This window comes from Catharus ustulatus, chromosome 25 (genome assembly GCF_009819885.2).
Source record: "Catharus ustulatus isolate bCatUst1 chromosome 25, bCatUst1.pri.v2, whole genome shotgun sequence".
NCBI classification, from domain to species: domain Eukaryota; kingdom Metazoa; phylum Chordata; class Aves; order Passeriformes; family Turdidae; genus Catharus; species Catharus ustulatus.
In genome coordinates, this window is record NC_046245.1 from 4,621,703 (window position 1) to 4,649,597 (window position 27,895).

Sequence of the window (27,895 nt, forward strand, 5' to 3'; positions counted from 1 at the left end):
ATAGAAGTATATTGACATTTGAAATCCCATCACTGTAATGTAGTTCTGGAGTAATGAGCTCTAAAATACCATTGTAACAGAAAAATACACACTTTGAAATCCTACTCTTGTGCAGACAAATGTTCCAAAATAATTCAGAATGGATTATTTTTGCAATGAAAATACTTTGGCAATTTTAAAATATGCACTAAGGGTCTTACTTAGAAATTGATCTGGCAACAATGAAGAACTAGTGTTTCTACCAGAGCTTCACTAAGATGATTAATTATATGTGGATAATTAGTTATTATATTAAGTAGCTATCATATTATATTTGGATAATTAGTAACACTGGAAGCAAATTTTGAAAGTTCTGTTTCAGTCCCTTGGTATTTGGACAAAAAAAATTCAATTTAAAAGAAACCTACAGCAAACTGGTGGGGCAATTTTCTTGTCAAAGAGCAACTGCCCAAAGTCCTGTTGGATTTGCCGGTTACTGCCGGAGTGGCCAGCAGTAAATGAGCTCCAGAGGAGTTAAATGTCCTCGGGTGGGGTATCAATATGTGTGAAAACTGTGTGGAAAACGTTTTGTTTTTGCTGAAAGCTTGTTCAATAGCCCAGAGTTGCAGAGATGAACTAGACTAAAACAAACACGCGTTTTAAAGAGCTCTGCCAGCAAATAACTCACAAAACACCAAAGGTTTCCAAAAGAGTTTAATAAATAATGAGGTTCTTTCTGTACTGTATAAACTATAAATATACCATGCAGTCCTTTATAACTTAAAATAATTTACAGGCTGAGGTAGGGGGGTCGGAGGGTGCGGGCTCAGGGCCTGGCCGCCTTCCTGCTGAGCACGCAGACGCAGGCGGTGTCGATGCGGATGAACCTCCAGGCCGCCTGCTTGCCCTCCATGGTCAGGGCCTTGACGAAGGTGTGCGTGGTGGTGCAGTACGAGTTCCAGTGCTTGGCGTCGATGCCGCGGCACCCGCCCGACACCGGCTTGGGGTCCCTGCACTTGGTCTCGAAAAAGTACTGCTTGAAGACGTTGTTGTTGATGTTGACCTCGCCCAGCACCGTCACCTCCTTGCCCTTGATGTCGGTGGCCGTGGTTTTGTCCCCGACCCACATGCTGACGCTGTCGCACACCGAGAACTCCCCGCGGTGCAGCACGGGGTGCGTGCTCCTCCTGCTCCTGGCAGTCCTGTTGAGACCCCCTGCGCCGCTGAGAAATCCCAAACTCTGGCCCTGCCCGGCCAGCGGCGGGGGCTGCGTGCTGAACAGCACCCGGGGAGAACGGAAACGCCGCTTCCGAAAAATGTTGGGGTCCACGGTGATGTTCAGAGCTTCTCTCCTGCCGGGGCTCCACGTGGCGCGGCCGTGGGACGTCTGCGGAGCCGCCTGGGCAGTGCGGTGTCGGTCGCTCCGGGAGCTGAGCAGGGAGTGTTCTGCAGGGAACTCCAGTGGAGCATTGTCCTCTGACTTGGGAGCTGCCTGTGTGCCGATCAGAAAAGCTGCAGTCAGAGTGTAGAACAGCATGGGCATTACGTTAGGACCTGGAACGAGAGAGAAAGGCACGGTTACTGCAGGCAGAGTGTAGAATGGGCATTGCATGATAACCTAGAACGAGAGAGAAAGGCACTGTCACTGCAGAGTGCAGAGTGGGCATTGCATGATAACCTAGAATGAAAGGCACTGCAGAGTGTAGAACAGAATGGACATTGCATGATAACCTAGAACGAGAAAGGCACTGCAGAGTGTAGAACAGAATGGACATTGCATGATAACCTAGAACGAGAAAGGCACTGCAGAGTGTAGAAGAGCATGAGCATTTCATGATAACCTAGAACAAGAAAGAAAGGCACTGTTACTGCAGTCAGAGTATAGAATGGGCATTGCATGATAATCTAGAATGAGAAAGAAAGGCACTGCAGAGTGGTGTAAAACAGAATGGACATTGCATGATAACCTAGAGTGAGGCAGAAAGGCACTGCAGAGTGTAAAACAGAATGGGCATTTCATGATAACCTAGAACGAGAAAGAAAGGCACAGTCACTGCAGTCAGAGTGTAGAACAGCATGGGCATTGCATTATGACCTAGAACTGACTGTTGCTGTGAGCCAGGTGGGCACAAACCGCTGCTGTTCTGGCCATAAATTCATCAGATACCCGGGATCATACGGATTTCATCAGGTATTCATGTGAGTGCCAGATGTTGTTCTTCCGGAAGAGCTCATTCAGACAGCATCAGTGTTCTTAATAAAGCGAGAACATTAGAAAATAATAGCTAGATTATTATTAATTCCTCTGGTATTTGTTGTTAGAGCACTGTTTATGAAGCACTTGTTTGGTGTTATTAATGTGGAGACCATATGGCGACAGCATGCTCCCAGGAGTCAGATCTCTGCTGAGTTTTGCAGCAACCTTTTTGGCCAGGGCCGGCCTCTTGGCTGCAGAGGAGTGAAAGCAGAAGCAGTCCCTTGGCTAAAGCAGCTGTCCATTCTCTAAATTTGTCTGCAGTGGGGGCCACCAAGCCAGGCCCTCTTGCCATTGTCACCCCCTCAGCAGCCACACTCACCTGCCCCGTGGCCAGGCCCCAGTGCTGGCTGGCTCAGCAGCCTCCAGCAGCTGCCAGCTCTCCCACCTGCCCTTCCAGGACACACCACATCACTGAGTTAGGCCAGATAAATCCCAGCTCCTTCCTCCAAGAGCTCAGGTATCTGTGTCACAAGAGCAGATAGGATTTTTCCACATTCAAGGGCAAATATGGGAGCACTGTGGGTGCCAAGCTACCTCTGCATTGGCATATTGGATACAGCTCAGCTAAAGCCATTGTGGCCAAAGCATTGGGAATTCTGGACAGGGAAATACCTGCTTTTTTTCAGAATGCCATGAGCAAGAACTCCCCAAAAGTCCTGCAGAGCAGATGCAGTGCCAGTGCTGGTCCTCCTTCAATCCAGAGGATAAGCACATCTGTTTGGTCATGGAAAAGTGCAAGCCAAATGTCCAAACCTTTGCTAAGACCCATTGCATGCTGGAAGAGCAGCAGCAGCAACACCTCGTTGGGCAACTACCATGTGCTGACTAATTCAGCCACGTGTTGGGAATGAGAGACATTCAAAAATGCTCTGGAATTGCAGTGAAGGGCAGACGTTGTATTTCCTCTGTAAAGACTTAATAAGCAGAGACAGGGTATAAACAGAAAAGCCCTGGTGAGGCTCCTCCCCGTCTCTTTGCCTTGTTTTCCTGACATGTCTCAGCTGGCCCCGAGCTCTGCCGTGGCTGGCCAGCAGGCAGGGAGCCCCAAAGCCACTGGACAAACAGGGTTTTGTACCAGAGGAATCGGGCTCTGCAGTTCCACTGTGATTTCCCAGAATGTCTCAATGTTTTTTCTGGGTGTGGGTCAATTCTGGTTGCAGTTCCCCCTCTCTGTGGAGCTTTCTCAGATTAGAATCCCAAGCAGCACTAAAGGACTGGACCAGGGTGCTCTGCCAGAGCATAATCCTGTGGAAAATGCAGAACAGCCCTAAGATGTCCCACAGGATCTTGTGTGTCTTATCTGGGACAGGAGCTGGAATTACATAAACAGCAGGGTTTGTGAGGGGCTGAGCAAACATTTAGGAAACCAGGAGGAGACACCAAGGGAAGGTGGTGACTGGGGAGGGTGGAGAAGCAGAGCCTTGGAAGAGAGGCCAAAAGCAGTGTGAGCACTTGTCTGTGCAACTGTTGGGCTGGAGGCACTGGGGGCAAAATGATGACGAGGAGAGTCAAATGTTTGTCACAGAGCAAATCCTTACTGCTCCAAAGCCACTTTAATTTGCTTAGAGCAAGGCTGAGGGTTGCTGCTTTCCCACGTGCTGCTCGTGCTGGAGCACTCGTCATCCTCTGTATAAGGAAAGAGAGCTGGGTGTAGCTCTGAGCTTGGCTGTGCACCCTCCAGAGAGTAACCCCTTGTTCTACAAGCAAATTAAAGTCAGATGGTTCATTACATGTCTCAAGAGTCAGCTTTCCCGACAGAAATGTTAATGGAAAAGGTTTGCAGAATAAAATCCAGGCACAATTTAGCCATGCCAATAGAAGCCTCAGTGTATTGTGTTTATGCAGAAACCCCTTTTTTATTATTTCCTTCTATAGGAAAGAGATGCTGCAATGTCAACAAAGAGCTGGTTCTGGTTTTCTGCTATACAAGATTTGCTGCTCTAAAATGCAGCTACTTTTACCTCCCTTCTCTGGGTTTCTTGTGTTGCCCATGCTGAGATTTTTGCTTTTAGGCCATTAACACAAAAGCAGAAAAACATTGCCTGCTTGGCTTTTTTCTTTAATTGTCCTATATTTCTTCTCCTTGTGCTAAATCACTATGTGGAGTGTGGTCCAAACAGACAGAATGCATTTGAATACGTGGTAACTTTTCTGAAGGTACAAAATGGAATATTTTTATCAATTAGTGAGTTAGTGGAGAATAGAAAGTGGCACATTAAAAAAGTGAACTCGACTCGATGACAACACAGGCAAGAGAAGTTAACATTAAAGAATAGATGTGCCTTGGGCTGTGAGGGTTGAGAATCTTTTGCTGGCACAGAGAGGTACTTTACAGATTATTTTGGGGAGCTTGGGGTGTCCCTGCCCATGGCACGGGGTAGGAACAGAATGAGCTTTAAGGTCCCTTCCAACCCAAACCATTTTGGGATTCTGTGATTCTCCCTCCAGACTTTGTCACATAATTAGTTAGTAGAGCCTCTGATGGTGCTCTCTGGAGATGTTCACAGTGATGCCTCCTGGGCTTGCAGGGGATGTGCAGCTGCCAGTTCCAGAGCTGGGGGTCCCTGGGTGTCTGATGGAACCCTGGCCACAAAGGTTATCACAGGCAGTGCCAAGCCACAATGCCACCACCTGTACTAACCCCACTTCCATGCTGGGTAAGTGCCATTAACCCTTCCTGTGGTGCAGCTGCTGGGTGAGCCTGGCCAGGGGTGACTCCAGGCTGCTGTGGGCACTGAGGGCAGTGAGGGCTGGCTTACCTCTGAGTGCACTGCACAAAGAACTGCTCCCCCAGCAAGGTCCTTATTTCATCCAGAGCTGAGCCGGGCTGGGCTGCACCTTGCCATGGGGCCCTGCTGCTCCTGCCAGCTGCCTGTGCCGTGGGTCACTGGGGGCACAAGGGTTTGTGTCAATAATTAGCCAGCAAATCAGTATTCTCAGTGCCATCCCCCCTTGGGCAGCAGGAGCACAGGGATGAACTCCCTTGGCTTTCTGAGCTGTGCCTCTTCCCTTTTCCCTTTTCCCTTTTTTTCCCTTTTCCCTGTCACAGCATCAAGCTTGTCCAAAGCAGTTCCAGACTCTGCAGAGCAGCACATTTGTAAATTTGTAGGCAGGTCTGCCTTTACTCAGCACCTTCACTAGACTGTGGATGTTGAGCCACTGCTTCCCACTCCTCTCAGACACCTTCCAGGCTCAGAAAAGCCAGGAGTGGTGCCCTGTGGGGCAGCAGTCCCTGATGGCACTGCACAGCAGCCAGGCACCAACCAGGGCTCACAGCCCCGACATCTGTTCTGGGAAGCAAATCTGGTTACAATTAAATTCAGGAGGAGACTCACAGATTGCCATTTATTGGCAGACAATTATCTGATTATGGCTGATATTTGAGAAGAATTGAAGATACAAAACTTGCAGGCACATAAAAGCACATACTTCAGTGTTTGTTGTGTTGCTGCTGCAGGGGCAGCAATGAATCATTACATTGTCAATGGCCATTTAGACCCCACCTAAAGGAAAACCATTATTTTCTTCACCAATTAAATCAAACACACTGACACCATCTCAGCAAAACACATTTTCTGATTGCAAATTCATGGCACTGAAGGGGATAGAAATAGCATTTTATTAATCTTATTATTCAATAGCTTATCTGCTCCATTTCATAAGGGAAGTAGGGGTTGTATAAGGGAAGTAGGGGTTGGATAAGGTAAATAGGGGTTGGATAAGGTACTCCTGTGCTGCAAAACTCCTGCTGCATTCAGGCTGAAGTGCATTTGCTCAGGAGAACAAGCTGCTAATGCCAAAGCAAAGATCTGGACTCACTTTCCACCTGCACAGTGTCTGTCCACGGGAGCACTGGCTGCCAGCAAAGGCAGCCACTGGGTTTGGCTCTTACCAACACCCAAGTACAAGTTACTTGATGTTTAAACCTTCCCAGCCTGTTTCCATCAGTGCAGGCACAGGAGTCACCCTGTTACGTGCTCATTGAGCAACCCCTGTGCAGTGGTTTGGCCACCCTGCCTTTGTCTGGGGCTCAGGTTCCCCCTGGGTGTTGCAGGGTTTGGGAGCTGAGCTGGTTACACTCATATCAGTGTGTCAGAGAGGTCACACAGAGTTCCAGAATCCAGAGCTTCATGCTACAGATGGAGTATGCTGTATTTTTGCAGGAATGTACTAGTGAAGTAATAACCCTTTCAGTGAACTCTGGAGAGTTGAGTACCAGTAATGATAGAGCTATAATGTGCTGGCCACTGCCAAAAATAATCCAACAACTTTTCCAACTGTTCTGCCACCCTAAGAAAACACTGTTTCAGTTCCAACTGGCTGGTTTTTAACCACAAAAGCATTTATTTTCAGCAGGACCTTTTTTTTAAAAAAAAAAAGTTCTTTTACTGTCTTTTTCCCGGATTCCTGGCTGTGGTGGAATCCAGTAAATGATGCAGTGTTATTCAGCATCCATAGACTATTCCTCTGTTCTACCACTCCCAGACATTCATAAAATATCCTCCTGAAGTGAGCCTTTCTTCAGGATTTACATGCATACAGGAGGACAAACCTGGTGGGTAAAAAAAGCTCACTGGAATCTTATTTCTTAGTCTCAGCACACTTAGAGTAGAATTAAAGAGTCCCAGACTGGTTTGGGCACAGAGCAGCTGTGGCTGCCCCTGGATCCCTGGAAGTGTCCAAGGCCAGGCTGGATGGGGCATGGAGCAACCTGGGACAGTGGAAGGTGTCCCTGTCATGGCAGGGGTGGCTCTGGATGGGCTTTAAGATCCCTTCCAACTCAAACCATTCTGGGATTAAACAAATCCATAATTCTGGAGAGTGGGGAAATGGATCACACCAAAAACCAAATGGTTCTGTGGCTTGAAAAGCTCTTTGCTTGCAGGGCCTGCAAGTGCAAAAAGTGCAGAACAAAACAAGTTTAGGGAATTCCCTTTTCATTAAATTTACCCACAGAATCTGAGGAAAAAATGGACAAACAGGGAATGTTGCCTGGAACGTTATTAGGCAAGAAAATTTAATAAATTTACTAAATTAATTGTTTCCAATAAGAGCAGCAGTCAGTGCAGCTCTCTCACTGCACATTGACCAGATGCCATTAAAGCAGCTCCTAAAAAAGATAAATTAATGCTCATTTGGCTCAGTCAAACACAGCAAGTAAATTATTTTCTAAATAAAAACAAACACAGTCAATAAACATAAGCATAGAATGTTGTAGTCTAAGGGATGATACAATTTGGAATGTTGTTTTCTGTCATTCTTGAAGTTGTTGGCATATTTTAGGGATGTGCAAAAAATAAACAGAACTGCTTGGCTGTCAGTGCAGCAAATGGGATCGTGGAGGTCACCAAAATAAGCAACAAGTAGTGAATTAGTTTGGTCTCATTGCTTCTGGTAGTGAGAGAGAAATGAGGGAGGCAGTTGCTGCTGAAGTTGCTGGTAAAGAGAAGTTGCCTCTGGCACATCTCTCATAGAAACATTTTCACAGGTATACGACTTTTATGAATTAAAATTTACCAGTAGCAACTCAGGGAAAAGATTTCTGAGTCCTGGGAGGCCTTGAAGGGAATCCTGAAGCCATTATGACTAAGAGCAGTGTCAGAGGCACAGCTTTCCCTTGATCTTAGCTGATGAGCAAGAAAATGGGAATCTCTAATGGACCCAACATTTCATTCCTCCATTATATCTGCAGTGACTCAGCCTGTAAATAAGAGGTTTATGGGTGCTGGCGAGCCAGCTGGAAGCTACCTGTGTCTCACACACTTCCTTTTTTTTTTTCTCTTTTTTTTCCAAATGCCTCCAGCACTGAAATGTTCCTTTGAGGATTTCTAGGGAGAGCAGTAGACTGAGAAAAATGCTGCCCTGGAGCAGGCAGCGTCGTGTCACCGTGCTCCTCCTCATCATCAGGATGTGCACCCAGCATCTGCCTCCAGAGCTCTGACTCAGCCTCAGCCCAGCTAAAGATAATGACAGGGGTGGTTCACAGCCCTCTGAGCCTCTGGGAATTTGGGGAGCTTCAGGGGGAATTGCACCATGAGTCTCAACCCATCCCTGGAGGTGCTCAAGGCCAGGCTGGACGGGCTTGGAGCAGCCTGGGAGAGTGGAATATTCCCTGCCTGTGGCAGATGATCCTTGAGGTCCCTTCCAACCCAAACCCTTCTGTTTGGTGGGGATGCACCAAATCCAAACCACTGAGGCTTTGGAAAACACTTCTTAAGGTTTGTTCTGTATTTACTGGGGTATAAGTAATGGAAATGGGTTATTTGCAAGGGCTTAATTTTATCCCTTCAGCATCACTATTTCACATGCTGGTGTCTCAGCAGAGGAGTCCACAGGGAGGAAATGAAGTGTATTTCCCATCACCTGCATTGACACCCCCTTCCCTCCGAGCATTTGGTGCTGAGTGAGGCCATCTGCTGGGAGAGATCCAGCCTGGAGCCACAGCTGGAGGCTTCTGGCAGGAGGGGACAGGTCTGGTGACAGGCACAGCTCACCTTGAGGAGGCTCACTTTAAAACTCCTGAGTGGTAAAATCAAAACTTCTAAGAATATAATCGCTTGTTTTGCTTCTCAAATTTGTTTTACAGTGTTTGGCATCGTGATACTCTGGCCTGTAGAATATGCTCATGGGAATTCAGAGGCATCAACAGCCATCTAAAATGTGATTCCTTTGGGAAAACCCCATGATCTTAGGTCAGGGTGGCCATACCAGCAAAGGCTTGTGACAGGATGCAGCTCTTGCTGTGACAGATTGGCTGTTAGTGAGTGTTAAACATGCACAGAGCCACCCTGACAGAGCAGAAAGCTTTATCCTGCTGCAGATAACAAAACCAAACTGACACTTGTTAAATAAAAGATAAAGGAATTGTCTCTGTCAAGATAAAAATCTCTTTAAATAAAGTGAAGGAAAACACATCACTTACGAAACTAGTGTTGAATCTGAAAATAAATGACAGAAAACAGCTTTTGGAGGAGCATGTCAATGTGACTCTCCTGAAGTCAATGACCTCAATGGCATAAAGCTGGTAAATTAAATGAGCTAGAAATAAAAATCCTGGCTAGGAGTGAGTTATTGGAGCATACCAGGGTTGTATATCATCCCTATATTATCCAGAAAGCAAATCCTGAAATCAGTGATTGACACGTGATGATTGCTTTGGAACTTTCCATATCGCCTTGGAGCTGGCTATATATATTTTATAGGACTCCAGGGTTTCATATATCCTAATTCATAGGCACCAAGGAGTGACTAAAGATCTCAGGCACTAACTGACAGGAAAACTACTGCAGGATAAATGGGATAAATCCATCCATATAAAGCTGGATGCCTCCATCCTGCCCAGCTGGCAGCCAGCATGGGATTGCTGCTCCCTACAATTCCTGTCCAAACACAGCAGGACTCATTCCCTATTGCTGCTTAAAACAGTGAGTCCAGAGACCTTGCTGAGGCTGGAGCATGGCCTGCCTTTCTCCCCTCTACACCTTCCCCAAATGGATTTAAATTTGGGAATAGTTGGCTTGCTATATTTGGCCCCAAGGTTTCCAATACAAAATTACCAGGAATGAAAGAACTGGAATTTCAGACTTCACAACACTACCAAAATCAAACTGGAATTCAGCTGGGAACAGAAAGTATGAGGGCAGTCAGACTGTGATGTTACATCCCCTCTTACAGCCAAGAGTAGTTAAGGCAGAAAAATACAATATCTTTAGGGCCAGTAAACCTTTCCAACTAGTGATCTTATTCCAGCTATTCAGAAGGGAATATAAATCCTGATTCTTTTCCAAGCCCTGATTAATAAGAACCAGCTGAATCCCAGCAGCAATGCTAGCTAGCATTTAGTTTTTATTCAAGCTCAGAATTTTCATTTATATTCTCCTTTTTCACTTTTCTACAACTGCACAAATAAACTCGAACACGACTTTTAGCAATTGCACGTGTTGTGGTGTAAGGCATCGATGTGGTGACTCCAAAAATGAGGTAGAAAACAAAAATGAGCTGGGATGTCACGATCAGATTCCCAAAGGTAGACTCCATCATCTTCAGTGTTTCTCTGGATCATGAATTTGGAAAAGAACATTATGTAAGGACAAGGAGCAGCCATAAATTACGGCCATGACTTTTCAGACTTTCCCGCTCTATTAATTATTTACATCCAAAAGGAATTTTATCTTGTACAAATCTTCCAGTGTGTTTATAACTATTCAAAATGACTCAACGATATTTTAATGGGGCAGGAATTCTGAGAAGTTCCAAAGGGAAGCTGAAGGGTGTCTGTGCTTGGCAAGTCAGAGTGCAGAAGGATGCAGCAAAGGATAGAGTTGAGAGAACTTTAAAACCTCTGTTCTGCTGAACTGAGGGCCTGGCTGCACCTGATAAAAAGTTCTGTAGCTGGAGCAATTCAAACTGATGTGTTGGATTTTTTTTTTTCCATTCAAAATCCCCTTAAGGATATAGACAAAAATCTACAAAATTAAATCTTATGACATGGAGGTGCTCTTGTGTTCACTCAGAGTGCTGAGATAGGGAAGATCCAGTCAATATGGAATGGAATATTGCTCTGCTTGTGGAGGATTTTTCCATCCAGAAATGTCGAGAGGTTTTACAAACACTTAATAAAATGATCCTCCCCACTCTCTTATGGGCAGTAGAATTTACTTCTGTAGCCTGTGAAGAACCCAAAGAATAACACAGGATTCTTGCCAAGCAGTAGCAATGTTCCTCTTCTCCATTGCCCACCTCCTTTTGTTTTTCTTTTTTAATTTTTAGGATATTCTTTCCCATTTTTAAATCTATTTTGCTTTCATGAGACCTACAGAATTCAATTGCCTTCTTAGAGATTGAATTCCCTCTCTTATTATTTCCTTTACATTACAATAGGGAAATCATTACAAAAACCCTTAATATGACACCTTTAGAAACAGAATTCCTTATTTTTATTGCATCTGGAAATGGGTATTGACCCCAGAGCAGTCCCAGTCATTCTGTACCCTTCTTATTGTAACTCACAAGGCACAGGCATAATACTTTGGACAATAGAAAATATTAATATTTTTTCTTAAACCAGCATACCTCAGGGTGAATTGTGTGCACAAAACCCCTCAGTCTTTGGGCTGTTGCTCATTAGCTGTTTGATTTCTGTATTTCTTGACATGTGCTGTACATTTGAGAAGTGTATTTCCATATTTTCTGGACAACTGGACATAAACTTTGTGTCCTGCTGTACATGAGGTGATCCCCAAGATTTGGGCAGATATTTGTCTATCTCCTCATTGCAAAGCCTGAGTTTTTTTCTGCAGATTGTAAAGATATTGTAATGCTCAAACCCTTGTACTCCACCTGCCTTTCCCATTTGAAATTGAGTTCAAATCAATTTCTTTAGAATTCCTAAGCACTCCACTGCAGAGTGAAAACCCACTGAAATACAGTGGGTTTTAAACTAAGCAGATCTAAATAAATAGTGATATAGTAATATATAATAATAATAAAAAATATATTAAGTAACAATCTTAATGTTAAATCTAAACTAAGCAAATACTTTAGTTGGGTACAAGAAAAACTTTCAGCTTTGAAGGTTTTTTTTTGCTACTTGCTGGTGGCTTAAAAATTTAGTTACCAAAGAGGTGGAAAAAAGGGTTTTCTTTCCCTGCACAGCAGGAACCTTTTAGATGTGGTGTAGTTTTGAAATGAGAGGGTAAAACCTCCTAAGAAACAGGGTAGAGATTTCCACAAAAAATCTGGAAACACCACCAAATAAAACAAAGTTAACCACAGAAACACTGAGTTATCAGATTGCAGTGTCATCTTGTAATGTTCTCTGCAAGCACAAGTAGTTCTTGCAGGAGAAATGGGAGTCTCCTGATATCTGGGGTAGTTTACCAAGAAAAACACGAGGTTTTTACAATTGCTTAGACCTTTCAGATGTTCCTTTTAATGCTGGGGCTCATCTGAGCACAGTGAGAAAAAGGGAAGAAGCAAATGGGGTTTCACCTTGCAGCTCCAGCCCTCCAGACAATGGTGCTGCATTGTTTTCATGGACAGAGCTGGTTTGTAAACTGTGCTGCTGCTGGAATTTTTACCCCTGGGCTTTCATACTTTGTATGTCTGCACTCAGCACTTACTGAGGATTAAAGCTCTTTCTATGCAAGTGTGTTGACACCATGCAAAATGCTCCATACCTACATTTTTCCCCTGTAAGTTTTTCTGGGTTCAGCCTGGGAGATCATCTTGATTACTTGGCAGAGTAATCCACTGCAAAGCACAAGTGTTCAGGGTGTTTGGGAAACTGATCCTATTTCTTCACAGCTTTTATTTGCCTTACTGTCCTTATTTGTGCATTGTATTTTAGTGTGTGCGTGCCTCAAGTGGTAGAAAAAACAAGAGTGGTTTTGCCAGTGTTTGTAATCCATGTGAGTACCAGCTCCTTCTCTCTTTACCAGAACCCTTTTCTGCACCTTTCTTTATGGAGTGGATGGATTAAAAAGCAGCAGGAGAGTGAGATAGCCATCCCTAAAAATCTGTTCTCTGGCTCTCTCACTCGTGCCCCTGGTCATGCCTATGTGTTGACATCCTCTGTTTTGTTTCCTCTCCAGCTCCAAGTGCTGCTCCACGTGCTTTCTGCCTCCTTTATCTGCCAGGCTCCTGCCTTGTCCTGTCACACATTGAGTCCAGCTGCCTCAGAGCTGCTGCCCCACACAATCTTCCCTGTGCAGCACACGTGGGACCTCTCCAGCATCTCGGCTTTCATCTGCTGTGGAAGGTATTTACTCCTTGCTGTGTGATTGTTTTAACTCATTGCTGCATTAACTCACACCGCCAGACAACTGCTGGCAACATTAAAGAGGGCTGCTAACAAAATGTGATGGATTCTGTACATTAACAACAAAATATATATTCAGAGAGACGGATCCAAGTTGTGTTTCCTTGCCCTGAGTTAGCACAGAGATTGATTTAGGGGTTACTTCATTCCTGTGCTCCGAGGATCTCAGCTGCGACACCAAACCTGTGAGGCCAGAGAAGCACAGCCCAAACTTCAGCACTCTCAGCATCCCCAGAGTGTCAGGCAGCTGCTGCACAACAAATCTGCTCTGAGAGCAGAGGCAGTGGAGCTGGGGCCATATTTCAGCTGTGCATCGTGGGCTGCTGGGCGCAGACCCAGCGAGCAGTGGGGAGTAGGAGTTTCCACTTTGTGTTGTGTCAGAGTCTGAGGGGAGGCAGCTGCTGGGGATGTTTTAAGATAGGAGGTTTCTATTCCCTGCTCAGCCATTTAAGGTGAAATGAAATTTAAGGTGACATCTCAATGTGGTTTGTTTGTCTGGATGCTGAACCTGTGGAGCCTGAGAGCTCTGGAATACGCTGGCCTCACACAAAGCTGAAGGATGGTGGGTGTAACATGCAGGGAAGGGAAGGATGGAGCAGTGTGCAGGACATCCTCCCTTGCTGGGAGCCTGCAGCTGTCTCTGAATAAATTCCTGTCTCTTTGAACAGCTCTCCTGGCCACACAGCCCCTCTGTGCACAAGGACAGCTCACCTGAAGAGTGTCTGTGAAGGAAAGATCTGTCCCTGTCCTGTGCTGTGGGAATCCTTCAAGCACAGAACTGAGCCCTAAGAAGTTTAAATGAAGTTCAGCAACCTTTGCTTAAGAACAGGAAACAGGGAGTTGGACTGACCTGGCAGTCTCAGCAGCTCTCATAAATCTGAGTTTGGCAGCTCACTTGTGTGAGGAACATTTGAAGGGTCTTCACATTTCTGGCACCATCTAGTAGTTGAAAGCATTTTTTGCTGCAGTGCAGATTATAATGGGAAAGATGCCTCTTTTTCCTTTAAACCATGCCCTTGAATGTTTCTACCATATTTTCTAAAACTGTCTTTGGCTCTGCTCTGAGTCTGAACAGCTCTGAATCCCTGAATTGCAACACAATGCAATCACTGATGGCATAGGACATCTTTGGACTACTCACACTTCAGCTTTCTGTGGGGCTCACTGACTTCCCTGGTACGTGGACTTGGAAATTAGGGAATTCTTATAAAAGTAGACCAGGATTGGAAGATTACACTTCCTGTGTTTACCAGCTTATTATTTTCCTTGCTACTTTTTATTATATTAGATATGAACTTTTTTTTTCCCCCATTTCCACAGTGAGAACAATCAGTGGATTGAATGTGGGAGCTCTTGGACTGGGAGGACTAAAGTGCTGTAATGAGTTTCTTTAACCTACATTCACCAGAACAATCTTGCAGAAGCTGATTAAACCAAACAGTCTCTTAGTGCTGTGTCACAACCTTAGAGAGAACAGGGGTGAGAAGTGAGGGCACTGAAAGCTGTGGAGTGGTACCTTGATATGGCAAGAAGCTACAGAACTAAAAACTTCATAAATAAAATTTCAAGGCAGTGCCTGGTAAGTGAAATACAGTTTGAAGTTCACAGGATCATTAAGGTTGGGGAAAATCTTTCAGATAATTAACACAGCACTGTCATGTCCACCACTAAACCATGTCTCCAAGCACCACATCTACATGGGTTTTGAACATTTCCAGGTATTACAATCCACCACTGCCCTAGGCAGCCTGTGGAAATGCCTTCAGTGAAGAAATTTTCACTACTATCCAATCTTCCCCAGCACAGTTTGAAGTAATTTCCTCTCCACCTGTCCCTGTTCCCTGGAGCAGAGCCTGACCTGGGTTGTCCCCTCCTGTCAGGGAGTTGTGCAGAGCCACAAGGTCCCCTCTGACCTCCTTTTCTCCAGGCTGAGCCCCTTTCCCAGCTCCCTCCAGCCCCTTCCCCAGCTCTGTTCCCTTCCCTGGACACACTCAGATCATGCTTCTTCCAGTTTAACAAGGAATAAATGCTGCAGGAAGATGCAGCGTCCTCCTGACAGGACAAGATGTTGGGAACCTTTGGTTGGCAGGGACACCTTCCACTGTCCCAGTTTTCTCCAAGCCCCATCCAACCTGGTCTAGGACACTGCCAGGGATCCAGGGGCAGCCACAGCTGCTCTGGGCACCTGTGCCAGGGCCAGCCCACCCTCCCAGGGAACAATTCCTTCCCCATTTCCATCCATCCCTGCCCTCTGGCAGTGGGAAGTCGTTCCCTGGCACTCCAGGCTGCTCAAATCTCTCTCAGAGCCCCTCTAGGCACTGGAAGGGGCTCTCAGGTCTCCCTGGAACCTTCTCTTTTCCAAGCTGAGCATTCCCAGCTCTCTTTCCATGGAGGAGATGATGTTGATCCCAGTACAAAATGGAGCCTGTTATTCAAACCAGTGTGGATAGAAGTCATGGCCTGCATGGAAGAGAGTTATCTTTGTGCAAGCTTTGATGTTAAAAAATAGTAACTTGAACTCACAGATGTACTGATTACCCTGCTAAAAGAAGACGTGGAATCTCTTGTCAGAATTACAGCATTTTAATTGGAAGAATGTGAGCAAAGCCTTAATCTTGTTAGTGGGATAGATACGGATGAGGCAGAAACAAAATCCACAACAACACAGTCCAAACACGAAAAGCTCTGTCTTGGAGCTTGGTAACAGCACCAGAACTGCTCCCTGCCACTGCTTTTCCTGCAAGACTAAGCTTGACAGTGACTAAGTTGGAAGAAATAGCTCTTGTAGCACTGAGCTACATCACACACAGCTGTTCGAAAAAAAAAAGCTGAACTGTGGGAAAGATACTTCAGATTTACAAACCAAATCCACAGATACTTGATTATTCTCTTTAAAGTTCTTTTGAGCCCTTCTAAATTCTTGTGACATTCAAGGATCAATAAGAATCTCATCTGTAGCTGATTCTGACAGATGTTAATCTTTGCCTTGGCTTTGCAGTCTGCTTGAAATAGTACTTGTTCCTTCATGTCAGGCCTCTGGCAATGCTTACAGAGTCAGGATTACAGTCTCCAGTGAATCCCATTTGTACTGTCATTAACTTTCTAAACTGTTCCCCATAGCTGGCAACCTTTCCATGCTTGGAGATCTACTGAGTGGGAAGCTGGGAGAGTGATGGGGTTTGCCTGTCTGGAATTATTGTGCTTTTAATTGAGATTTGTTTAATTTTGTCATTAAGTCCATTTACATTGTAGGCATTTCATGACCATGATTGCACACTGTCCCTGTACCCTGGCTGTGTTTTGTGCCATTTACCTATAAAAGAAAGAGAAAAAAGCTCTGTGTTTACTTAAGATTTTTACAAGTAGCCTTTTTATTAACTTAATTAATAAATTAATCTAATTTTTAGATTGGAAAAAATGGTGCATCTGCAGATTCTGTGCTGTGTTCTAAGGAAGTGATCAGATTTATTTGGTGAGGACTCAGTACCTGCTTGTCTAGAAGGAATTGTAAGAAACCCATTGGTTGATTCTCAATTAGGGACAAATCTCAGTCAGAAAGCAACAGGAATAGGGATATTTCTCCTGCAAATCCCAAGGACTTCATGGTGAGCAGAAATCCCTGGGAAGCATTGCTGTGTCCCTCCGTGCCAGAGGTGTGGGAGGGCTTGGAGCAGCCTGGTGCAGTGAAAAGTGTCCCTACATGGCAGGGGTGGAATGAGATGAACTTAAAGGTCCCTTCCAGCTCAGACCAGCCTGGGATTCTGTAATTCCACAATTCCTGACAGATCAGGGCTGCAGGTGACTTTCCTCCCCTCAGAATGTGAGTCAGGGGTGACCAAAGCTGTGAGAGTTACAACACGAGCTCGATAGTGATCACTTCAGCAGCTGGGGAAGCCAAGAACTTGCTTTTTAATAAGAGAAAAGAAAGCTGATTAATCAGCTGAGTCACCCTCTCTGCCTCAGTGCTGGTATGAGTGGCATTCCCTATGGATCAGCTTATTCCGAGGGAAAAGCCAAACCATAATCAAGGCTAATTGACTGAGCTCAATCAAATGTTTCAAAATACCACCCATGAGTTTGACATCAAATAAAAAGCAGGGATATTCCCAGTCAGGCAGTTAATTGCTTCCTGAAACCTTGCTCTTTGCAAAAATTTGAAGATTTTCACCAGTGCTCCCTTTTATTTCCATTTCTAGGCTTGCAGCAGGTTACAGTGTAATGTCCACATTAACACACTGGAAACCAGACCCTTGGCCTCTCACATTTCTTCCTTCTCAAGATGCTGCAGTGCTGCCTGGTCTCTAGAACAGAAAATTTGCAGCCTCCAGGAGTTAAAACAACTTTTTAGAAGGTTTTAGAAAGATAAATAATACCAACTTCTTGCAGCTATTAGTACTAGCAGCAAAAATTGCAGTATTTTAGAGTAAAGCCAGTAGGCTTTTCAGTCATGATGTTTAGAGGATTAATCCCTAAAGGATATTTCTATGGGGTTTGTCTCTTACATCCAGCAGAAATTGTTTCAAAGAGGAGCTGAAATGTCAGACTTCTTTGCAAGAGTTTGTCTAGTGGAAAATAACGGTGGTGTTTAAACATTTGTCTGGCTCCTGATGTGCCCCAGGTTGTGTGCAGCGATGAGAAATTTATCAGCAGCACATCTGTAAATGAATCATCTTTTCCCCTGCACGCACATGGTTGCACAATTTTATCGACGGCAAATATTTGATATTTGTCATGTGAAGCTATCCCATCCCATTGTAATATCAGAAATTCCAAGCACAATTAGCAGCTGGATTTGATGTCACAGTTAATGAGCCCCAGTCCTGCTGTGACTGTGGGCAACAGCACACAGACCAGCATCCTGCAGTCACCAGTGATACCAAGCTGAAGTCACAACATCTGGCTGCAGCTGGATTGGGCAGTTCCTCATCTGGAAATGTGCAGAGCAGGAGGGAGGACCTCAGGTGAGCCCAGCATTAAAAGAATCCATGTGGAATCCTGGAATGGTTTGGTTGGAAGGGACCTTAAAGCTCATCCAGCTCCAACCTCAACACCTTGCACTGTCCCAGCTGCTCCAAGCCCTGCCCAGCCTGGCCTTGGACACTGCCAGGGATCCAGGAGCAGCCACAGCTGTCTGGGAATTCCATTGCAGCCCCTCCATCCTCACAGAATCCCTCCCCAATATCCCACCTAAACCTTGCAACCTTTCTGTCCAACCTTTCCTTCCCTGCAAAGGGAAGTGTTTGGGTTTCACAAGGACTCTGGCAACACTTCCAGATTCTTGAGCTGCTTCATCCTGAGATCCCAGGGAGGTGCTGGTGGAGCCCCAGCTCTGGGATGTGGGTCTGGCCTTTGTGTGGGGCACTGGTCACAACAGGGGGTGCAAAATGATTTAAGGGCTGTGGTGGTGTTCAAGCAAAGGTTGGACTTGATGATCTTGGAGGCTTTTCCAACCTTAATGATTCTGTAATAAATTCCATGATCTTTTTTCCCCACATAATCATGATTCTGGTTTGTATTTCACTTAAAACTCCATCACTCTTCTGCAGCAGGACATGAACACAGGTGCCACAGGCCTCACACCTTCTGAACCTCCACAAAATCATTCAGAAAACTCCCATTCCAAATCTGAATTTCCATGGGGGTAGTGTCAATATTAATTAGTACAAATAACCTGATATATTTGAAATTAGCTGTCATTATGACACTTAACCCCATATGTAATCACATATTTTCCTTGTCTGGATATTTGCTGTGCACCTTGTATTTATTACAGTGTTATTTGTTAATGCCTTTGTGTGGTGAACGAGTTGTCAGGAAGAATCATTGTGGTTACAAAAAAAGCAGTTTTATTGTGAACTGGAAGGAAGAAAATATGGATGGGGATGGAGTGGGAGGAGATAGAAGATGACATTTGTAGCCAGATGTGATTTGTAGTATGAAAATATTAAATGCTGTTGAAAAGTGGCACTCCACAGATTACTGACATAATTGTGGCAATAACAATAGATTTTTTCTTTGGTATTTTCCTATTTTTGCCACAATTTTTCATCAGATGATGAATACATGACAATTTTACATTGTCTAACAAAAAAAAGGCTTTTTATTCTATTTGTTAAAATAGCATATGTCTAGCAGATTTCTAACTGAACCATCTTTTTAAAGAAGCCTATTGTGATTGAATTTTGCATCTTTCAACTTTTCTCTGGGGTTTCTTTGCATTAGTATTAGGTTCAAAGCAATAATCAAGGTCTAAGCCTTACAAGATCATTTTTTGCCTGCTTGAAATGAAAACCAGAGGGGAGCTCTGCTGATTAGGTGTGTACTTCATTTCTGTGCACAATGCCAGAGTTTAAATACATGTCACTTGGAAATGAGCTTTTGCAAATTCAAAGGGAGAGAAATGAACTTTAAATCTGAACTTTAAACTCACATCAGTTTTCCTGTGGCACTGGAGACGTGTTATTTTCACAGAAAGTCTTTCCCTTTGCTTTCAAGTGATGGCACAAGCAAGTGCTGAGGACTGAATTCAAATTACTTGAATTCTTCAAAAAATTTGAAATCCTGAACAAAGGGAGGAAATTCTGCAGGTCATTATTTAGTTTTCTAATTTCTTTGCTTTCAGAGAGGAGGGGAGAGATGAGAAGGAAAGGGCCACACACTTTTCTGTCTCAGAACACACAGAGGAAAGAAATGGTCTCTAGTGCAGCCCTTCCCAGCACCAGGAACGTGCACCCAGGGAGAGCTCATGGATCAAACTCCCTCTGATGCTTTGGATTCTGGATGCTTTGCCAAAACCAGAAACTCACACTTTTGGCACAGATAAAGTGTCCTGGAATGTGAGGCTGAGCAGTGACCCTTTGCACTCTCCTCTTTACAGCTTGTGCCTGAGAAAATGATGAGAGGAAGGTTTGGCAGCAGGGACTGGGGCAGGGAGGGTTTGGATCCAGGCAGAACAAAAACGTGGATGTTGAATGTTCAGAGCACTGACAACACCAATCCAGGATGGTTTGGGTGGGAAGGGACCTTCAAGCTCCCATTCCACTGCACCAGGTTGCTCCCCAGTAATGAGGGAAGAGATGGAAAAGATTTTTGATGTGGAAAATAAACCCAGGCCTCACTTCAGTGGCTTGTTCTGTGCTTATTTATTTCTCTTGACACACTTGATGTACTTTCTCCTCCCAGGTAAGAAGTGCAGTGTGATCAGTTTTGCTGAGGGAAATGGATAAAATGGCTAACACTGAGCAGAAACAAGAATAATCAGCTTATTCCTTTTCAGAGAGAACCCCTTAATGTCCCCTCAGTACAGGTGAAGGGCAAACCAAAGATTCTAAGAGCAAGATGAGCATATCATGGTGTAAATAATTCACATCAACAGATTGGATGGCTGTGGGAATGCACCCACCTCAAACCCCTGGTTGGTCTGGTGCTGGGACACAGAGCATCCCAAAAGGCTGATGGAATAATGGGCAGGAAATGATGCATTTGGAAAATGCAGGCTGTGTCATCCACCACAGGGCAAAGCTGTTTGTGAACAAGCACAGGTCTTTTCTCATACCTGACTCATCCAGCACATAAAGTCGTCAAAGAAAAAGAATAAAAGCCATGTTTCAAAATAGAAAAACATGCATTCTGTGAGCCAGAGCTCTTAAATGTGTCATAATCAAAGTATTACGTAGCAATGAGGTGCCTGGCAAATCCCCATCACAAAAATTTCTGCAGAACTTTTTTTTTTTTTTTTTAAAGAGCCTGGATCACATATGGTTGTGTCAGGAGCAAAATAAAATAGTTAAAGTAAAGCAGTGAACCAGACCAGTAAAAAAACTGTGTCACCTTTCTACCTATACAGCAGTGGGAATACAAAGTGATTAAGAACTGGAAAAAATCAAAATAGTAGTTTTTCACCTGGCAAAGCCATACTTGGCAAATAGAAAGTTATCAAACACATAATCTGTTTCCCAGCTGTATTTACACTGGGCTAATGTACTCATTGTAGGTCAGAACTGTCAGAATCAGTGTAATTTTTATAAATTTCTGGGGCAGTTAACAAGTAAATAAGCAAAGGCAATTTTTGCTGTATCCTCTTTAAGGCAGCAACATTTCTCACAAATATGGCAGTTCAAAAAAAATGACCAGCCCTAAATTACAAACCATTTTATCCATTAGTCATTCATTTCTTTGATTTTATTCTTGGAGGAGCTTCATATTTGCATAACAGAAATGTCATTATGGTTTCGTGGTGTTCGTCAAAGGTTGGACTTGTTGACCCTGGAGGTTTTTCCCACCCTTAATGATGCCATGATTCCAGGATTTTGTCAATGATACCTAAACCAAGGCCCAAAACAAAATCCAAGAACTTGTTTTACCTTCTGGTTGATTCCTGTCTGTTTTTATGCTCGAATCTTTTCCCACTGAAAAGAAAGACTTCACAGTGAGGATTTTGATTCCTAACAAGTCAATGGGAGCAGAATCTGATCTTTTATTAGCACATTGTCCTGGACCCCATGGGGACAGGAAATTGGATTTTGGAGCCAGGAAGATAAATGAGGGAAAGACCTGTTGATGTTCAGTTTTAGAAAACCCCTGAATAAAAGAAATCTTGAACTACCTCACGTGGTCTGGTCACTGCAGGTTTGATTTCTGTCACTCTGAGGGGGATTGTGTCAGGGTTTGGTGGGGAATTCCAGGCCAGGCAGGTCCTCACCTTGGTGCTTTGTCACCAACTCTCAGCTTCTTCCAGGAAATGCCACTGTGAAATGTGGAAGTCACAGCCATGAGATAGGACAAGGGGGAATGGCTTTAAACTGGAGAGGGAAGAGTTAGATGGAAATTGGGGACAAATTCCTCCCTGGGAGGGTGGGCAGCCCTGGCACAGGGTGCCCAGAGAAGCTGTGGCTGTCCCTGGATCCCTGGAAGTGTCCAAGGCCAGGTTGGATGGGGCTTGGAGCAGCCTGGGACAGTGGAAGGTGTCCCTGCCATGGCAGGGTGGAATGGGATGAGTTCCCTTCTCACCCAAACCATCCAGTGAATTTATGTGATAAAACCAATCCCAGCAACAGACAGTGTGTGACTGACACACCTTGATTTGGGTGCCTGATGGGGTCAGCCACTGTGCCAGAAAATCTCAAAGCACTTTTGGAAACGCAGGAGCCTCTGGGAATAAAGAAGGAAGGTGATAAACAGCTGCCTCCAAGATAAGGAAAAGCCAGAGGTGTTTCATTCATTGAGCACCGGCCTGAGACAACTCAAAGGATGGACAGAAAGTGGCAGAAAAGCCATCAAACCTTATTTCAAACTACCTGCTGCAGACATTGGAATTTCTGTAATAAGCCTCGTTGGTGTGTGTGTTCAGAGCCTGATTTCTCCTTGCACTGGGCACCTTTCAGCTGTGTGCAGGCTCCAAATCCTGAGCAGCACTTTGCTCGTTTTCTCCTGCTGTCCAGCCCTGGTGTGATCCAAATGTCTCTCCCAGGAGCTGTTCTGACCCTGCACTGCTCTGGATGTCCTTGGTGACTCCCAGCTCTCTGCCAATGCACTCAGGTTCTTGGCATCCAGGTCTCACTGCTGGCATTGCCATTCTCTGCTGCATTTCTCAGGGTGATGCAGTTCTCAGAGTTCAGTGTAATTAATGAGGCATTGCCCTGCTACTTTTTACTTGAGATTTATTTGTGTATAATATTTTTTAGTGGAAGCTGTTAGAAAAGACCTGAGTTCAATAAAAAATTTCAAATAAGATGCCAGCTCCTTACAAAGACCACATTGAGATGAGATGAGATGAGATGAGATGAGATGAGATGAGATGAGATGAGATGAGATAAAATTTCCCCATTTCAGTGAATTTCACAAGATGCCCCAGGATTCACAGGCCCTTCTCCACTGTCTCATAATCTGCCCAGACCCTGATTTGCCTGAAGAGCTGTAAATCTCATCACTGATGTCTTTCTGTAGTGGTAACATCCATAAACACTGCCCCACACCTAATCCTTGAGCAAAAACCAAAATGAGGGATGCTATTTTACCTTTTCATTTTGCCAGAATTGCCATTCTTTCACCAATGAACTGGCAACCCACGGTAAATATGACACAGCCACCTTTTTTGGGGTGGGGTAGGTGAAGTGTTTGACAGCTGAAGCACCAAGGAGAAGGAAGCAGAGCAGATCCAGGTCAGGAATTCTGCCTCCTGCAGCCCCTGGGGAGTGGGGATCATCTCCTTGGGCTGCTCTCCACTCCCAGGTCGCTCTGGCACAGATCTGTGGAAGCACAGGCAGCAGTTTTGCTCTCAGCCTGATTGCTTCCTGAGCCCTGTGACCTGCACTATCCCCTGGGCAGGAATTTCACAGCTCCCAGACAGAGGAACCACCTTGTTTTGTTTGCCTCGACATTGCCACCTGCCAGTTTTATTTCCTGCTCCTCGATTTTTGACAACAGCCATTTCCTCTCAACAACCTAAGGACAACTGTGGCTATAAATATCTCCCTCACACCCCTGCTCAGCCATCTCTTTTCCAGACTTAGAAATCATGATCTCTGTAGTTTCTCTAAATACAGAAAATGTTCCAGGCTTTCATCATCCTGCACCTTCTCTTGTTTTACTTTTCTATTTTATCCTTGTAACCAATGACCAGGACTGCAAGCAGTACCCAGGATTTGGGGATGGGATGGGTTCATATTGAGGATCTGAGATCTTATTTCCCCCAAATTCCATGGCTTTAGTATTAATGGCACTGGGCAGACAAGAGTGCACATACTCACAGTGATTGATACTGTGATCTCTTGGCAACAGCAAAAATGATCTTGCTTTGCTTGATCATGCTTACCACATAATTTCTGGTATAAATTCACATCCACACACACACAAACATTTAATGAATTCTGTGGGGCTGTACAAAGGGCATTGTGGGGAGAGAAAAAGCCACAACACATCCCACAGGACATCTGTCCCTGAGCTTTGGTTGGAGAAATGTTCTTGGCCTCTGTGACCCTCTCAGGTCAGAGCCAGCACAGGGAGAATTTCCTTCTGGCCAGGGCAGGAATGCAGCTGGAGGAGCTTTGGTGCATGTGCCTTTTGCTTCCACAGAATCATGGAATCATTAAGGTTGGAAAAGACCTCTAAGAAGATGGAATCCCCACATTAACTCAGCACCACTGTGCTCACCAGCAAAGCACAGCCCCGAGTGCCACATCTGAGCATTTCTGAGCGCTTTGGGCTGGTGACTCCAGCACTGCCCAATATCTGGCAACCCTTCCAGGGCAGAAATTTTCCATAATATCCAACCTGACCCTCCCCTGGCACAACTTGGGGTTCCTTCTCCTCCTCCTGTCCCTGAGCAAGCCTGACTCCCCCAGCTGTCCCCTCGTGTCAGGGAGTTGTGCAGAGCCAGAAATTCCCCCTGATCCCCCTTTTCTCCAGGCTGAACCCCTTCCCCAGCTCCCCCAGCTGCTCCTGGTGCTCCAACCCCATCCCAAACCCCACTGCCCTGGGACAAATTTCTTTCTTTCTTTCATCCCACAAGATAAATTTGATGGGAAGAGCTGTTGCCCCATTTCTGTGGGAATAGAATGAGATTTAACAAATATTTCAGTTTAACAAACCCTTTGCCCGAGCAGCTGCCGGCAGAGGTCAGCGTTGCTGTAGCTGGGCTCGAAGGGGTTGAGTTTCCCCCGCTTTTATTGGCCTCACATTTGGGATTGACAAATATTTCTAACCCCACCAATCCAGCACTGACTGTTGCTATTAGAGCACTGAATCTTTTGGAATGAAACCATCGGGTTTAGTCACCCTTTATCTCTCTCTCTTTTTTTTTTTTTTTTTTTAAATCAGCAGTTTGTTTGTAAAACAGATGAAAAAAAATCAAAGGTTTCTGTTAACTTCTTAAAATTACCAATGTTTTTTTCCACGTGCCTTTAATTTAAGTCAGTAATGCTAATTAATGCATATTCAATATTCTGTTAGCCCTAAAAGCATTTTGCAGGGAAACAGAAAACCAATTAATAGAATCTGTGCTTAAAGGAACTTTATATGGCCAAAACCATAGAGCAGTAGGGGAATTTATGGGATTTATTCTGCTGATTTAAACAATCTAGTTTGTAATGTGTTCTATTTGAACCTTGTTCTAGACATCCCATTAAATAAAGATATTTTACACTTGAAAATGCTAATCTAAATACATATTTTAGGTATTTTTCTAAACTGATTTTTAAAATTAGTATTTTGTGGTTATTTCATAGGCTGCACAGTTACCCTATGAAGTAATTGTTTATTTAGCATATTGGTTGAAACAACGCTTGTGCTCATTGTAACTCTTCAGTGAACTTAGATGAAGACACCTGAAAAGATAATTTCAAATTTGGTGGGGCACTGCTCAGCTCTGAGGATGAGGAAACACGAGTTACTTTCTTTAGCACCTTGTTGGGAGGGCCAGATCCCTCCAGGGTGAGTGGCTGGGACTGATCAAGCTGGGAAATCTCTGCTCCTGCTCCGATCTTTTGGGGGCTCCTCTCCAGACCTCGCTGAGATTTGTTTTAAAATTATTCATATCTATGATTATTAATACATTTAAAGGCTGGGTCTTTCTTATCATTCTTGAGAACTCTCCAAATATGTTTGATTCTTCGTTCCATCCCTGTAACTCCTTGGGGAAGTGCAGAAAATATTGTAACCCCCTGAATTTCAGACAAAACTGCCTGAAATGGCAGTTGGCAGGGGGATTTTAAAAGCCTGTTTTCTACAATATCTGAACCAGTTCAGAAGTGCCACAAGCAGGAATGTACAGACAAGTCAGCTCCCTCCCTGTCTTATTGCAGATAATTGTCACATTTTAGTTTGGCTTAGCAATAAAAGTGCCCCAAAAACTTTATTGTGACACTCTAATGCACGAAAACATCCATAAATTATCTGTCTAACAGTCACAATGCAACTTCCAAGTTGTGACAACTTGGAAAACCAGCCTGACAAGCACGCTCACTTTTGGTGTTTTTCTAAAACTTCCTGAGCTTTATAAGGAGAATTTAAAGTGAAGAAAGAACCGAAGCACAAACACTTTTTGTTCTCAGCACACAAATTCCTTCTGTCTCCCAGCCTGGGGTCCCCGTTTTCATCTGTGAGCAGTGTCTCAGCTAAAACAGTGTTATCAGCAGCTATAAATCAATAAACATTGTCAGCTCCATCCTGTCACTACACACAGGCTGCAGGGAGGTCGTGAGCTTTTCCAAGTGGACATCCCAGAGGATACACGGTCTCTAGTGAAGTACTGCTCTGTCTGCAGCTACAAGGATCCTGCCTTGGGTCAGTCACGCTTTGATTTAGCAGAATTCCTATTTATTTATATTAGTAAAGAAAGAAAGGAGTTTTTATCTAGAGTAGAATTATCACGGGGAGGAAAGAAAGGAAATAAGAAAGCCTCAATATTCAGAACAAAGCCAGTAAAGAATTCTCATATAGGTGTAACTGCTGTAGAATGCAAATAAAACTAAGTTCCCATATACCTGCATAAAAAGACTAAGCACACTTGCATTTCCCTGGGATTAAGCTGCTCTCACTAAAGATGTTTTTCAAGCCTTAAGTTTATCCACAGCTGCCTCACCAACACCTTCCAGATGTGCGTGCAGCCAAACCTGCCTCAGCAGATGCGAATTTCAGTTCCACCAAAGCACGCTGTGCTCACAAACGCTGCTGCAAGCAGCGAGTGCTCCGTGTGCACAGACATCCATCCATCCATCCATCCATCCATCCATCCATCCATCCATCCATCCATCCATCCATCCATCCATCATCCATCCTTCCATCCTTCTGTCCCGTGTGTGCCTCCTCCTCCTCCGCAGAGCAGGACCGAGAGCTCGGACCGCACCTGGGCCGTGCGGCTATGCCGGGCTATGCCGGGCTGCACCGGGCTGTGCCGAGCTGTGCCAGGCTTTACCGAGCTGTGCCGGGCTGCACCGGGCTGTGCCGGGCTGTGCCGAGCTATGCCAGGCTGTACCGAGCTGTGCCGGGCTGTACCGAGTTATGCTGCGCTGTGTCGGTCTGTGCCGTGCTGTGCCGAGCTATACCGAGCTGTACCGAGCTGTACCGAGCTGTTCCGAGCTGTACCGAGCTGTGCCGCGCTGTTCCGGGCTGTACCGAGCTGTACCGAGCTGTACCGATCTGTACCGAGCTGTACCGAGCTGTACCGGGCTGTACCGAGCTGTACCGAGCTGTACGGAGCTATACCGAGCTGTGCCGGGCTGTACCGGGCTGTACCGCGCTGTGCCGCGCTGTGCCGCGCCGCTCACTCACCTCAGAGCCCGAGCGCTGCTGGCCGGGGGCTCGGCGCTGCCCAGGGGGTGTCCAGGCTGCTGTGAGCTCCGTGTCCCCCTGTCCCCAGCCCGCAGAGCCATTCACATCGCCGCTGCCGCCGCAGCCTCATTCAGCGCTCGGGGCTCCGCTCTGATTCACAGCGAGCCGGCTCCCTCTGGGTCCTAGCGCTGTGGACGTGTGGGAGCTGCACGGACTCGCAGGAATTCAGCCCTTGGCTCGCTGCCGAGCGCAGGCAGGGATGCACAGATGTGCAGTGAAAGTTTCAAAGCGCGGCTGCTCGTGTGAGTGCGCTCGCAGAGCGCGCACTGAGCCCTGCGGCTCCGCCACTGAAACCCCCGGCCGGGGTTTTGTCCTCAGCCTTTCCACTCTGCATCCTAATCCTGGAGTGAAACTCCCAGCTCCCCGATGAGCGGCTCCTTTAGAAGATCATCCCCAGAGCTCTGTGCTCCGCTCAGGAGTGTGCAAACAAACCTGTAGGAACAGCAATGGTTAACTGGGGAAGGAGTGGACCGGGTTCCCTGCAAAAACTGCAGTCCTCATTATCAGCTGGC

General features: G+C 45.3%; 1 protein-coding gene across 2 annotated transcripts; it reads right to left on the bottom strand.

Moving 5' to 3' along the window:
* Positions 1-678: 678 nt before the first annotated feature.
* Positions 679-27,809, bottom strand: NGF (nerve growth factor). 2 transcript variants are annotated; one of them, XM_033080179.1, is made up of 3 exons: positions 27,324-27,809; positions 4,996-5,123; positions 679-1,533 (listed from the first exon to the last, which is right to left on the bottom strand). In XM_033080179.1, exon 3 carries the CDS (start codon positions 1,520-1,522, stop codon positions 806-808), a length of 717 nt encoding a protein of 238 aa, XP_032936070.1. In that variant the 5' UTR covers positions 1,523-1,533; positions 4,996-5,123; positions 27,324-27,809; the 3' UTR covers positions 679-805. The 2 variants fall into 2 exon arrangements, with proteins under 2 accessions (XP_032936070.1, XP_032936071.1); XM_033080180.1 differs by lacking the exon at positions 4,996-5,123.
* Positions 27,810-27,895: the final 86 nt, after the last annotated feature.

Bases quoted from the DNA above. Each gene is read 5' to 3' on its own strand.
- NGF (XM_033080180.1), bottom strand. From the start codon at position 1,522: ATGCCCATGCTGTTCTACACTCTGACTGCAGCTTTTCTGATCGGCACA.